At 37.2% G+C, this 12,773-nt stretch overlaps 1 protein-coding gene across 19 annotated transcripts in view; it reads right to left on the bottom strand.

The window, feature by feature from the left end:
- The window catches only part of ptprk (protein tyrosine phosphatase receptor type K), a 123,270-nt gene that overhangs the window by 42,528 nt on the left and 67,969 nt on the right, over positions 1-12,773 (bottom strand). For all 19 annotated transcript variants that reach the window (XM_058045881.1, XM_058045862.1, XM_058045919.1 and 16 more), the window contains one exon: positions 685-797. In XM_058045881.1, coding sequence (XP_057901864.1) covers positions 685-797 — 113 coding nt within the window. The remainder of the gene's footprint in view (positions 1-684; positions 798-12,773) is intronic.

Below are 12,773 nucleotides of genomic sequence, written 5' to 3'. Positions count from 1 at the left end.
ACCACACTCTGATCATCAAAGACTGTCACCATGCCCCGCCCACATCCTGTGGTATAGGCGGAAATGCTTCACGATATGTCATCGTCCGTCTGTCTAGTAACCGTGATTTTGATTTGGGTTCATTTGGTCTTGGTCCAGGGGCGGCACAGCGGTCGAGTGGTTAGCGCTAGACCAGGGTTCAATTCCACCCTCGGCCATCTCTGTGTGGAGTTTGCATGTTCTCCCTGTGCATGCGTGGGTTTTCTACGGGTACTCCGGTTTCCTCCCACATTCCAAAAACATGCTAGGTTAATTAGCGACTCCAAATTGTCCATAGGTATGAATGTGAGTGTGAATGGTTGTTTGTCTATATGTGCCCTGTGATTGGCTGGCGACCAGTCCAGGGTGTACCCCGCCTCTCGCCCAAAGACAGCTGGGATAGGCTCCAGCACCCCCCACGACCCTCGTGAGGAAAAGCGGTAGAAAATGAATCAATGAATGGTCTTGGTCCATTGGAGGTTTGGTTCAAAAATGATCACTCCAAACAAAAATGGTTGACTTCCTGTTTGTTCTTGAACACGGATGATCGGATGGTGACTTTGGAGGATCAATAGGACCCCACAAGTTGGAAACCCTCTCATTTTTTCACCAGAATGTGAGAAAAAGCAAGAATAATAACATAGCAGTTCCAATAACAATACACACCTCTTTCAGTATAATGGGACCGTCTCCAAAGATGGAGTTGGCATTGAGCTGAATCAGCAGGTAGGTGGGGCCAACACCGAGCAGCTGGGGTGGGGCTATCGGGTGTGGAGGCTCTGAGGAGAGAAAAAGAACAACATCAACAAAAAAAAGACCCGCATGGGAATGACAGAACAAGGCAACAAAAACACCATGACAGCCTCGAGGTGTGCCGTCGTCGCAGTAATAAAAAGTCTTAACAAATATTCAAAACAAGAGCATGCAGGGAGCACAGCCATCTTCAAAGTCAATGAGTTTGATTGGCATTTTGTTCTCTTACATCCAAAAGGAATTTTGACTCTGCATGAACTACACAAGCGCAACAAATTGCAACCTAATTGGATAAGAACTGATAGCGATAGAAGTGTCTAAGCATGTTTGTGATGGGATTTAGAGTGTTCATTTTCATTTATTAATGTGGAATTGTCACCTAAAGAAGCACAACGCTTAATAAATGAAAGTGTACTACTTGATTTCAACCAGCAGAGGCGCTATCGATTCAGTGTTGTGGTCAACATAAAGAACAAGAAGATGTTAGCTATGAGGAGCTGCAATGTTTGAGGGGGGGTGAGAGTCAAGGGGGTCTATACTCCAAAAATGTCTTCACGGTTGGCAGGTCCGTTGGTGTCTTTATACATGCTTGAACAATGCTGGTGCCAGCAACTCATACTGTGGTTTGTACAAATCAGCATGACAGAATAAAAGCGTAACATGATTACGTAGTTGAACGGTAGCCGATCAGAAATGTTCCCGGGAGCTAAAACCGCGAAAGTCGTTTCTTCTCCAGCATCACAATCGAATAGTCTCGTAATTCCTTTATCACACACCTTGTCAGTCTCTCTTGAAGTCTCTTTTCATTGCCGTTCTGGAAGTCACATTTATATTGAATATATTGAATTGAATCACTCCCGGGCGGCACGGTGGTCTAGGGGTTAGCGCGCAGACCTCACAGCTAGGAGACCATGTTCTCCCCGTGCATGCGTGGGTTTTCTCCGGGTACTCCGGTTTCCTCCCACATTCCAAAAACATGCTAGGTTAATTCGCGACTCCAAATTGTCCATAGGTATGAATGTGAGTGTGAATGGTTGTTTGTCTATATGTGCCCTGTGATTGGCTGGCGACCAGTCTAGGGTGTACCCCGCCTTACGCCCGAAGACAGCTGGGATAGGCTCCAGCACCCCCGCGACCCTCGTGAGGAAAAGCGGTAGAAAATGAATGAATTAATGAATGAATGAATGAATCACTCCCTATTATATCACTATTGAATATATATTGAATATTTAAATTTGCCACATAGTGTAGCTTGAGCTATCGTCTCCATTGTGCAGTAGTCCGGCCTTTCGAAACCCGTTGGTGATAGCGGACCGTTGGGGGTCAAACAGAATCTGTGTTAATTCTACACTTGGTGGAATGGATTGAGTAAGGACCTCAAACAATGCACATGTCTTGAACCAGTCACGTGCTATATATATCACACGATATTGACACTTACTATGGTACCCATTATGTCATTGGATGCTCATATCTCGTACCGAAGTACGAGGTGCATTATTAAAAAAAAAAAAAAAAACTTAAACCAGGGGTCTCAAACTCACGGGCCGCATTTGGCCCGCGAGACGCTAGTTTGAGGCCCCCACCTTGATACCAAAGTTTAATGTTGAAATGACAGCTTAAAGCCGTGTGCACACCGGACACAATTAACATGATTTTGCCCCGCCCATACTGTTACCCTACCCTGTTACCCCGCCGTGTTTTGCTTTGGATTAGCAATGAAGCTAAAGGCTTATGACGCTGGGTACAAATAAATGCAGGAAATGATTTGGAATCAAACGGAAATACACGTCAACATAAAGCATCTCATCAAACATGTTGTTAAAGTTACCACGCTGCTCCCAGATGGAACTGAGTACGATGCTAACTTCCTAATTGGGTCAAATTATTAAGTTTCATTAATGTTCATGTTAAAGATTAAATAACTGTTAATACTGTACATTTGAATCTGAAAAAAATCATTTCTCTACCAACTGTATGTGGTTTCTTACGTTTTTCTTATTTGCTGTTTTATTATTATTTTACTTATTTATCACTGATTGATTGATTGTCTTTATTCTTAATTTGTTTATTTATTTTTTTATCTTATTTTGTGTAAAGAAAAATAAAAGTTAAGATATTTGAGAACAGTGGAATGTTTTATCAGATATTTTGGGTGTAGGGTATAGCAGAAGCAAAAGCATTGAAGATAGTTTTTTTATTGATTTTTTTCCCCAGTTTTTAATAAATGCGTTGTTTTTTGTTTTTTTTTTGAAAACCTGATGCGACCCAGCTTCACCCAGAATCTAGCTCCGGTGGCCCCCAGGTAAATTGAGTTTGAGACCTCTGCCTTAAACTGTATTATGGAAAGCAGGAAGTGAACAAATGTAACAGTTACTGATTGTAAAAGTACCAGATGGAGGGGTAGGATTTAATAAGCTTTGCTTCTTCCTACTCCTTTTGGACATGTGGAACTGTGAACTGATTATGTGATGCATTCAATTGTAATCTGAATGAAATTAAACCATTACCATTCCCATTACTTTGAGATGTGTCCGAGATTGCTAAGACTTCAAAAGGTGGTTTTAGCTTCCACATCAGTACTTCCTGAAGCTGCCCTCTAAGCATCATGGGAAATGTAGTTTTTTAGCTGCATCACTATACAATCCGCAGTGTTCAAAATGTGATGCCTTAAATTCCCAGTTAAATTTTGTCAATTGCCTGTCTCAATTGAAGTAATACATGACAAAGGATATGCATTAAAATTGACAATGACCTTATATCTTTATCATATCAGTATTTCATGGTGCCTTTCATGCATGCCTGCCATACATTATTTCACTCATGGAGTGCAGTGTCTAATACCATGCTACATTTTATTTATAAAGTCAACTTTCAGAGGCAGTTTGGAGCCGTTTTATGGATTAGTTTCTCCCACGTGCATCGAATCCTAACGATCGTAACATTAAAGCCACTTTTTGAAGCCGCATATCATCAAAAGACTTCCACCTTAAGCAGCAAGCGTTTGTTGGAGAGCGGCTGTGATTCAACAGCGCTTAAAAACATACGCTCAACGGGCCTCGTCATTTGGTTACAGCCGCATTATCTAATGTGATGTAACAATTAGCATCTGTCTTACTACGGTTCTACTGACGGTTCATTTAATGCAATGATTACCGTCCTTGATGGGGATGTGTTGGTTCATGGTCAACACGTTTATAGAGCAGAATGATTTACCGACGCAAACACGAAAATGAATACCTGCCACGGATGCACGGCGTCTGTAAATCAAATAGATGTATTCTGTCTTCACTATCTATATAAGTGGTGTGCAGTTTTATCGTAAGAGTGTGTGTGCATCGTTACATGCGTGCGTGGGTTTTTTTGTTCCGGCGCTACTTTTAATAACATTGTGCACTGCCATCACTTTTCCATCCCTGTGTTTGTTTGCATTGCCGTTTCTTCATGTGTGTGTGTATGTGTGTGTGTGTGGCTTGTCAGAGAGAAAAGTGTCTTTTTAGCAAACACATGAAACAGTGTAGTTTGACAGTTACGCAGGCTTGAATTCAGATAATGAATGTTGAAACGGGTTCAGAAAACCAATGACGTCAACAACGTGTCAGCCGGCGACGGCGTCAAGGCGAAACAACACGATGATTAAAAAGTAAATAACAAGGCGATATAAAAAAAAAAGCAGGGAGACGAATACTCTGATGTATTAAAACAGTTCAGCGTGTGTGTTCATCTAAATGCGCTTTTGTTTGTTCCTTATGAAGCTCCTGAATAACTAAAACATAAATAATAGACGTAAAAATAAAACAGTAAGAGATGGAAGTAGGTCATCATGTGACTCCAGAGAAAAGAGTCCTGAAGTGGGCTTTCTTGCTTTTGATTTTCCATCTTTTTTTTTCATGATTTGACATTTGTACAGTTGACCTAAAAAAAACTAAACAAATCATCACTGGTGGCGTGATGAGATGGGTTTGTTGTCACCATCTTTTGTATTATTAATTGAGTGTGTGTGTGTGAGAGTCGCTTTTTGGGGTCAAATGTAAATGATATGAAGTAAACAAATACTGGCAAAAATGTCACGTTTGTGTTGATTCTGACCCTGATTCATTCAGTGAGTCTTGGCTCTTGGATTACTTGTTTTGGTAATACTACTACTACAAATAAATTTATTATTATTATTATTATTATTATTATTATTATTATTACACTCATTTTACCACCCATTATTATTACTATTATTGCTATATTTAAATATACATTTTAATGCAAATTAATACTAAGCTATTAGTATTATTTCTAATTTTATTATTACTTTACTTTGTGTTTTTTTGATTTCCTACTACTTTCCTTACTATTTATATTTATATTTAATTATTTAATTTGTATTTAATTATTATTAAATATTTATTTATGCATATTTAATTATAATAATAATAATAATCATAATAATAATAATCATAATTATTATTATTATTTCACTCATTTCTACCACCCATTATTATTACTATTATTACTATATTTAAATATACATTTTAATGCAAATTATTACTATGCTATTAGTATTATTTCTAATTTTATTATTACTTTCCTTTGTGTTTTTTGATTTCCTACTACTTTCCTTACTATTTATATTTAATTATTTAATTTGTATTTAATTATTCTTAAATATTTATTTATGCATATTTAATTATAATAATTATTATTTTTATTACGATTATTATTATTATTATTATTATTTCACTCATTTCGACCACCGATCATTATTACTATTATTACTATATTTAAATATACATTTTAATGCAAATTATTACTATGCTATTAGTATTATTTCTAATTTTATTATTACTTTCCTTTGTGTTTTTTGATTTCCTACTACTTTCCTTACTATTTATATTTAATTATTATTAAATATTTATTTATTCATATTTAATTATAATAATAATTATTATTTGCTATTATTCTACAATGTATTATGATTATAATATTTCATTCATTTTAGTTTTTTATATTCCTGTCTGATTCCTAATCAAAATAATAAAATAACATTTGTAATACTACTGTATGATAAAATGTATTTTATAAAATATTATTTAATGTTAATTTAAAAAATAATTTTAAATGAAAAAGAAACATCAAAAGAATCAAAAATAATTGAAAATAATAAAAATGAAAGAATGAACATAAAACAAATGGGAAAAATGAAAGGAAAATAAAAAAAAGAAGCACTAAAACAAAGACCAGAAAAATAAGAACAATTAGGGTGAAGGATGAAGGAAGGGCAAGAACTCGGGAGAAAAGAAAATAAGAAGAAAAAGCAAAAGGACGAAAAAGCAATGAGACAGACAGAAATTGTGTTGATGACCAAAGCCCGGCAGGCATGGCCGTCCAACGTCAGCAACCTTGTCAATAAAGTTTAGTTTTCCGCAAAGCACTGCTGACATCACCGACAGAAGCACCGGAGGCCATTTGACCTCCACAACAAGCCGGGATGTGCGCGTATCGCAGTGTTTTGCGACTCTATCAAGAGTCTCACCTGGAGCTCCAGCTGTCACTATTACTTCCACCACAAAGTACGTTGAAGATGAGGAGCGTGAAAACAACCTTTTAGAAGTACTCCCATTACAGGTTTACAACGGTACTATGGCTTCATGTGTGTTTGGATGCACGCGTGTGTGACAGTAATATTTCAGGAGCTTTTTAGGCCATGGCTTGTCTGTAATTCAAGCTGGCACTGCTAGAAGTGTGTGTCTGTGTGTGTGTGTGTGTGTCATGATGATGTGCTCTGTCACTGTGGGAACCAGAGGGCAAGACTTTATGAGCTCCACTCCGACCATACCACCGCTGACAAACGCTAATATAGTGAAAGGCACTGACAGATTCTTTTATACTTTCTTATTAGTTGGTGTCTCTTCCAAACGCATTACGACGTGACCTACTACATCATATTGTGGCGTGTGGCGTGTAGCGTGTGGCGTGTGCGGATACCTCACAAGTCAACATTTTCTACAAGGCGACATTGGAAAATCATAATATGAAAATACAATAAGCTTGACTGCTAGTGATGTCAACATCTGGGGAAAAAAATACATTTGTTTAATCATGAATTCATTCATTATTCTCATAAGGGTCGTGGTGGTGCTGGAACCTATCCCAGCTGTCCTCGGGCGAGAGGCGGGGTGAAAAAAATACAATAAAAATAAATATAAAAAGTGGTCGGGGCTGCATGGTGGGCGAGTGGTTAGCGTGCGGTTAGCGCGCAGACCTCACAGCTAGGACACCCGAGTTCAATTCCACCGTCGGCCATCTTTGTGTGGAGTTTGCATGTTTTTTCCTCCGGGTACTCCGGTTTCCTCCCACATTCCAAAAACATGCTAGGTTAATTGGCAAATTGCCAAATGTGGCCCGCAGGACACTAGTTTGAGGCCCCCGCCTTGATAGGAAAGTTTAATGCTAGTGCGGCCCGCGCAGGTTTGATATGGATGCTGTATGGTATCATGTACCCAGAAAAAATGATTACGTTTGATTAATGTTCATGTTAAAGGTTAAATAACTGTTAATAGTTATCCTCCCTATCCGTGTGGAAGTGGTAAGTTTTTGGCTATTTAAGTTTAAAGGAAATAACTTGAAGGCTACCGTTTAGGTCGCTAGCTCTCTAGTTTGCGAGTTAGCATGTGTCTCAAGACCCTGCAGTTGCGCAATATGTTGTAAATAAAAAGAGTATAAATGTGACTATAGTCGTGTTTTGTCATGTCTACAGGGCTCTAATAATGCTTTGTTCATTTTAATCTGCCGTTTTATTATTATTATTATATTTATTTATTTATTACAGATTGATTTTCTTTATTCTTGATTTGTTTATTTATTTTTCATCTTATTTTGTGCAGAAAAATAAAAATTAAGATATTTGAGAACAGTGGAATGTTTTATCAGAGCTTTTATTGTAGAAAATCGGAACCAAAGCACTGAAAAAGTTTGTATATTTTTCTGTTTTTAATAAATGCATTTTTTTTTTTTTGAAAACCTGATGCAGCCCAGTTGCCCAGACCTTAGCTCCAGTGGCCCCCCAGGTAAATTGAGTTTGAGACCCCTGATCTAAATGGAACCCGTCAACAGGATATTTATATTTGTGGTTCTCCCCGCTCCCCTCCAGGGAGTGATCTGGGAATACCAAGTCAGATCTCCCATGGTGCACTTGTGCTGGTAAAAAAAAAAAAAAAAAAATGTCGTCTTTGCTCTGATCTTGACAGATCCAGTACACACAGGGGAGGGGGGGTTTAATGGCACATCTCTGTCATCTGCATAAATATCAATGGACTGAGCCTGTGCAATATCGCATCGCCCGGTGGACCAGTTTCCGCCTCCGATAATGAAACCCGGATCAATGTCCCGCCGCAGAACATGTTTTATGTATCCGCGTCATACCTGGGAAGGCACCTGCATTCTTTGTCAGATTAGCAGATATATTTTCCTAATGCACCCCCCACACACACAACTCCCTTGATTTCACAATGGGATATACGTATATTTAAATACGGGATGAATATTAATATAAAAGCGCCTGGTTCTGTCCGTATAGTATATATGTCCTGCATACATATTCAAATTCCTGCATATTTTAGCCTTAAAAAAATATTTCTTTGATTTCCCTCCGCTTCTCATCTTGATATTTCTAATAAATAAACATGAAGTGCGAATGAAGCTGCCATCATTCCTTCACTGTGATACCTTTGTCACAGGATTAATATTCTTTTTTTTTTTTGCCTATAGCCCACAGAGCTGCAAAAACATCCTTTCACAAATAAGAAGAAGACCTTCATTTCCAGCGTACAATGCATTGAAATGGGGGCTCGCCGAGTCCTGAATGTATTTTCATCACCATCCTCATCGAGATTGACGCCATTCACGACTGAACAAGCGTCCCCTGCTGTGACAGGATCCCTTGTGTATTTATTTATTTATAACTGCTTTCATATATTAAGGGGCGAAAAAAAAGGGTACTATTCATGCTAAATAAACATCAACCACTCGTGTTTACTTGGTGTTTGTTGGCCAACTTTGGAGTCACGCCTTACTGACGCCTTCTCAATACCGACATATGCTCATTCAGGCATGTACAGCATGTTCAATATGTCAATATGTCAATGGCTAGAAAGATACAGAAATGATTTCTGTGGTGCGGCGAGCCTCCTCCCCCCCACGGGCAACTGAAGCTCTGATTACCTTCTCACCGAAGGAACTGAATATGTATTCATGACAACGTTTTTTCTTGATATTTCTCAAGCTGCTGCGCCTCCCCTGAAGCCGCCTGGAACCTCTTTGAAAAACGCTTCTCTCGATTTAAACTACTTTTATTAGGAATGAAAACCTTAGTAGTTCTACACAACATCTCTACAGTGTTTTATGACATCTGATCAGGGTATGATTACACTGGGGAACAATATTTTTTCAACTTTCTGTTGCATTGGATTTTTTAACTGATTCTGAATGATTTTTAGGTGCTGATTTCAAATCTGAAATTAGTTTTTCTCCATAAGCTCTAGTTTTCATGCAATTTGAGATAGATGAAATAGTCTAAATATATGAACTTACGTAACCCAAATCTATGCGTTTTGAGATTATATACATAGATTCCATTCCTGTTCCAGTTTTCAAAGGTTTGCCTTCATTAAACGATAAAGACATTGGACATGATACAAACGAGGAAGACAGTTGTGACAATGAATTGCCAGAAACTGAGTGGGAACAATCCGAGGAATGTTCTTCAGAGACTGAATCTCCCCCAGTCCCCAAGCCTCTTCACCAAACTGAACTGAATGACTTAGTTCGGGATTTAGGTCTTTCAAAGAAAGCAGCTGAGCTTTTGGCATCAAGATTACAAGGCAAAAATCTTGTTGATCACACTGTTAAAGTGTCATATTACAGAAAGCGCGACCAGCTTTTTGTGACCTTCTTTTCTGAAGACAGACAGTTTGTTTACTGCCATGATATCCCAGGTCTTCTCAAAGAACTGGGTGTTCCTCACTATGATCCAACTGAATGGCGGCTCTTTATAGACAGTTCTAAACGCAGTCTCAAGTGTGTTCTTTTGCATAATGGCAATGTTTACGGGGCAGTGCCTGTAGGTCATTCAGTTCATCTGCGGGAAGACTATGATGACATCAGAATGGTCATGGAATTCTTAAAATATCGTGAGCGCAACTGGATCATTTGTGTAGACTTGAAAATGGTAAACTTCCTTCTTGGTCAACAGAAAGGTTTCACCAAGTTTCCATGTTTCCTCTGCATGTGGGACAGTCGAGCACGAGACAGACACTGGGTCCAGAAGGACTGGCCTGTTCGTGAAACCCTTGAAGCAGGCATGCCAAATATCACACATGACCCAATTGTTGACAGAGATAGGATCATCTTTCCTCCTCTGCACATCAAACTAGGTTTGATGAAACAATTTGTCAAGGCACTGGATACCGAAGGTGAATGTTGTCGTTCGACAAGATCAAAGCAGGTGTGTTTGATGGCCCACAGATTCGAACCCTCATTCGTGATGATCAGTTTGTTGTCAAGATGACCGCCTTGGAGAGGGCAGCATGGTTATCCTTTGTGGCAGTCGCTTAGAACTTCCTTGGAAACAACAAGGCAGAGAACTACAATGAACTTGTGAACAGAATGCTCCTCGCTTTTCGTGCTCTCAGGTGCAACATGAGCATCAAGCTTCATTTCTTGAACAGCCACCTTGACCAGTTCCCTGAAAACCTGGGGGCTGTGAGTGACGAACAAGGAGAGCGGTTCCACCAAGACCTAAAGATCATGGAAGAACGCTACCAAGGTCGCTATGTATGATGGCCGACTACTGCTGGAGTATTAAACGAGATTGCCCAGATGAAGTGTACAAACGCAAAAGTTACAAACGCAAATTCCTGCCTGACTAAAGTACTGTACTGACAGAAAGTGATAAGCGTTATTAGCTGTGATTGACTCTTATCTGAAGAACGTTGTAAATTATGCTTATTTCACGTTGCGATAAAGACTGTTTTCTGAGAAACGCTTCCAGAAAAACATATGGCACTTCTAACAATGGTGTACTTTAATCTAAAATCACATTTTAATGTTCTGTTTCTTTTGCCTTGTTAAATATACTGATTTGTGGCTGACATTGCAATATCCTATAATAATGCTCGATTTTTTTCTATTTTTAATAAAAATTAAAGATTGCATAAAATCTGTAGCTTGCAGAAAAAAACTAACTTCAGATTTGAACTCAGCACACTTAAATTGACTAAAAACAAGTCTTACTTTAAATGCAACATTTTGAGTGTTCCCCAGTGTTATTATTATTATTATTGTATTTTTTAAATTTTTAAGTTTTATGGCATCTGCTCAGGGTATGATGATTATTATTATTATTATTTTTTTTAAAGTCAACTTCGATTTAAAAAACTCGAAGTCAACATCTCAACATCTCTACAGTGTTTTATGGCATCTGCTCAGGGTAAGATGATGATGATGATGGTGATTATTATTATTATTATTGTATTTTTTTAATTTTTTAAGTTTTATGGCATCTGCTCAGGGTATGATTATTATTATTATTATTATTATTATTATTATTAATTTATTTAAAAATTAAGTTTTATGGCATCTGCTCAGGGTATGATTATTATTATTATTATTATTATTATTAATTTATTAAAAAATTAAGTTTTATGGCATCTGCTCAGGGTATGATGATTATTATTTTTTATTTTATTTTTTTTTAATCGAAGTCAACTTCGATTTAAAAAACTCGAAGTCAACATCTCAACATCTCTACAGTGTTTTATGGCATCTGCTCAGGGTATGATGATGATGATGATGATGATTATTATTATTATTATTATTATTGTATTTTTTTAATTTTTAAGTTTTATGGCATCTGCTCAGAGTATGATTATTATTATTATTAATTTATTTTTTAATTTTTTAAGTTTTATGGCATCTGCTCAGGGTATTATTATTATTATTATTAATGTATAAAAAAATAGTTTTATGGCATCTACTCAGGGTATGATTATTATTATTAGTATTTTTTTTTTAAATCGAAGTCAACTTAATGGTGTTTGTTGGTACATTCCAAAATACAATTCCACGCAAAAATAAATAAATAACGGGCCAAGCGTGCTGTGTTTGGACACTCTAGCTAGCGTGAGTGCTCTAATACATCCATGCTGAAGCTGGCCACACTTGACCTCCCTTTGGCATGTTTGGAATAGATGGGCCACATCCCAGCACGATTACGTGCATGTGCACTTTCATGTATGAAACTTAACACATAATGACTGGAATGACCAGGGGCGTCACTAGGTTCTGAGGATGGGGACGGGGGGCTTAGCCCCCTGGAGATGCACAGGATATGAATGAATGTAGTAGACAAAAAAAATATATATATACTGTATATATCAAAAAATAAAAAAATAAAAAAAAAACAAATAAGGAACAAGAACCGGGATATAACTTTCCCACTTTTGGACAGATTTAGTAGAGATACTCAATTGTTTTAGGCCACTATTAAATTTCTGATTATATAATCAATTATATAATCAGAATCAGAAAAGGGGTTATTGCCAGGTATGATCAAACACATACTAGGAATTTGTTTTGGTGAAGTAGGTGCAGACACATCTATTAAAAAAGACTGAAAAAGAACAAAATATACGGATTAAACTGTATAAATATATGTACACAGTCTGTTTTTTGTTTGTTATTCTGGAAGTGCAGTCTGATTGTTTTTCCTAAGAGTCCAAAACTGGGCGTTAATGTAACGCATATAGTGAAAGAAATAATCTTTATTATATTATTAATTAGCCTATTATTATTATTATTATCATTATCATTATCATCATTATTCGTCTTCTGATTATTACTACTAGTAGTAGTAGTAGGCTAGTTTTAGCCTGCTTATTGGCTCGCTTATTAGCCTGCTTTTGCCCTATTATATGAAATTTGTCAGATTTTTTTTGTAAAAAAAAAAAAAAAAA

Source organism: Doryrhamphus excisus, chromosome 1 (genome assembly GCF_030265055.1).
Source record: "Doryrhamphus excisus isolate RoL2022-K1 chromosome 1, RoL_Dexc_1.0, whole genome shotgun sequence".
NCBI classification, from domain to species: Eukaryota; Metazoa; Chordata; class Actinopteri; order Syngnathiformes; family Syngnathidae; genus Doryrhamphus; species Doryrhamphus excisus.
This window is presented reverse-complemented; position numbering and strand designations above follow the sequence as displayed.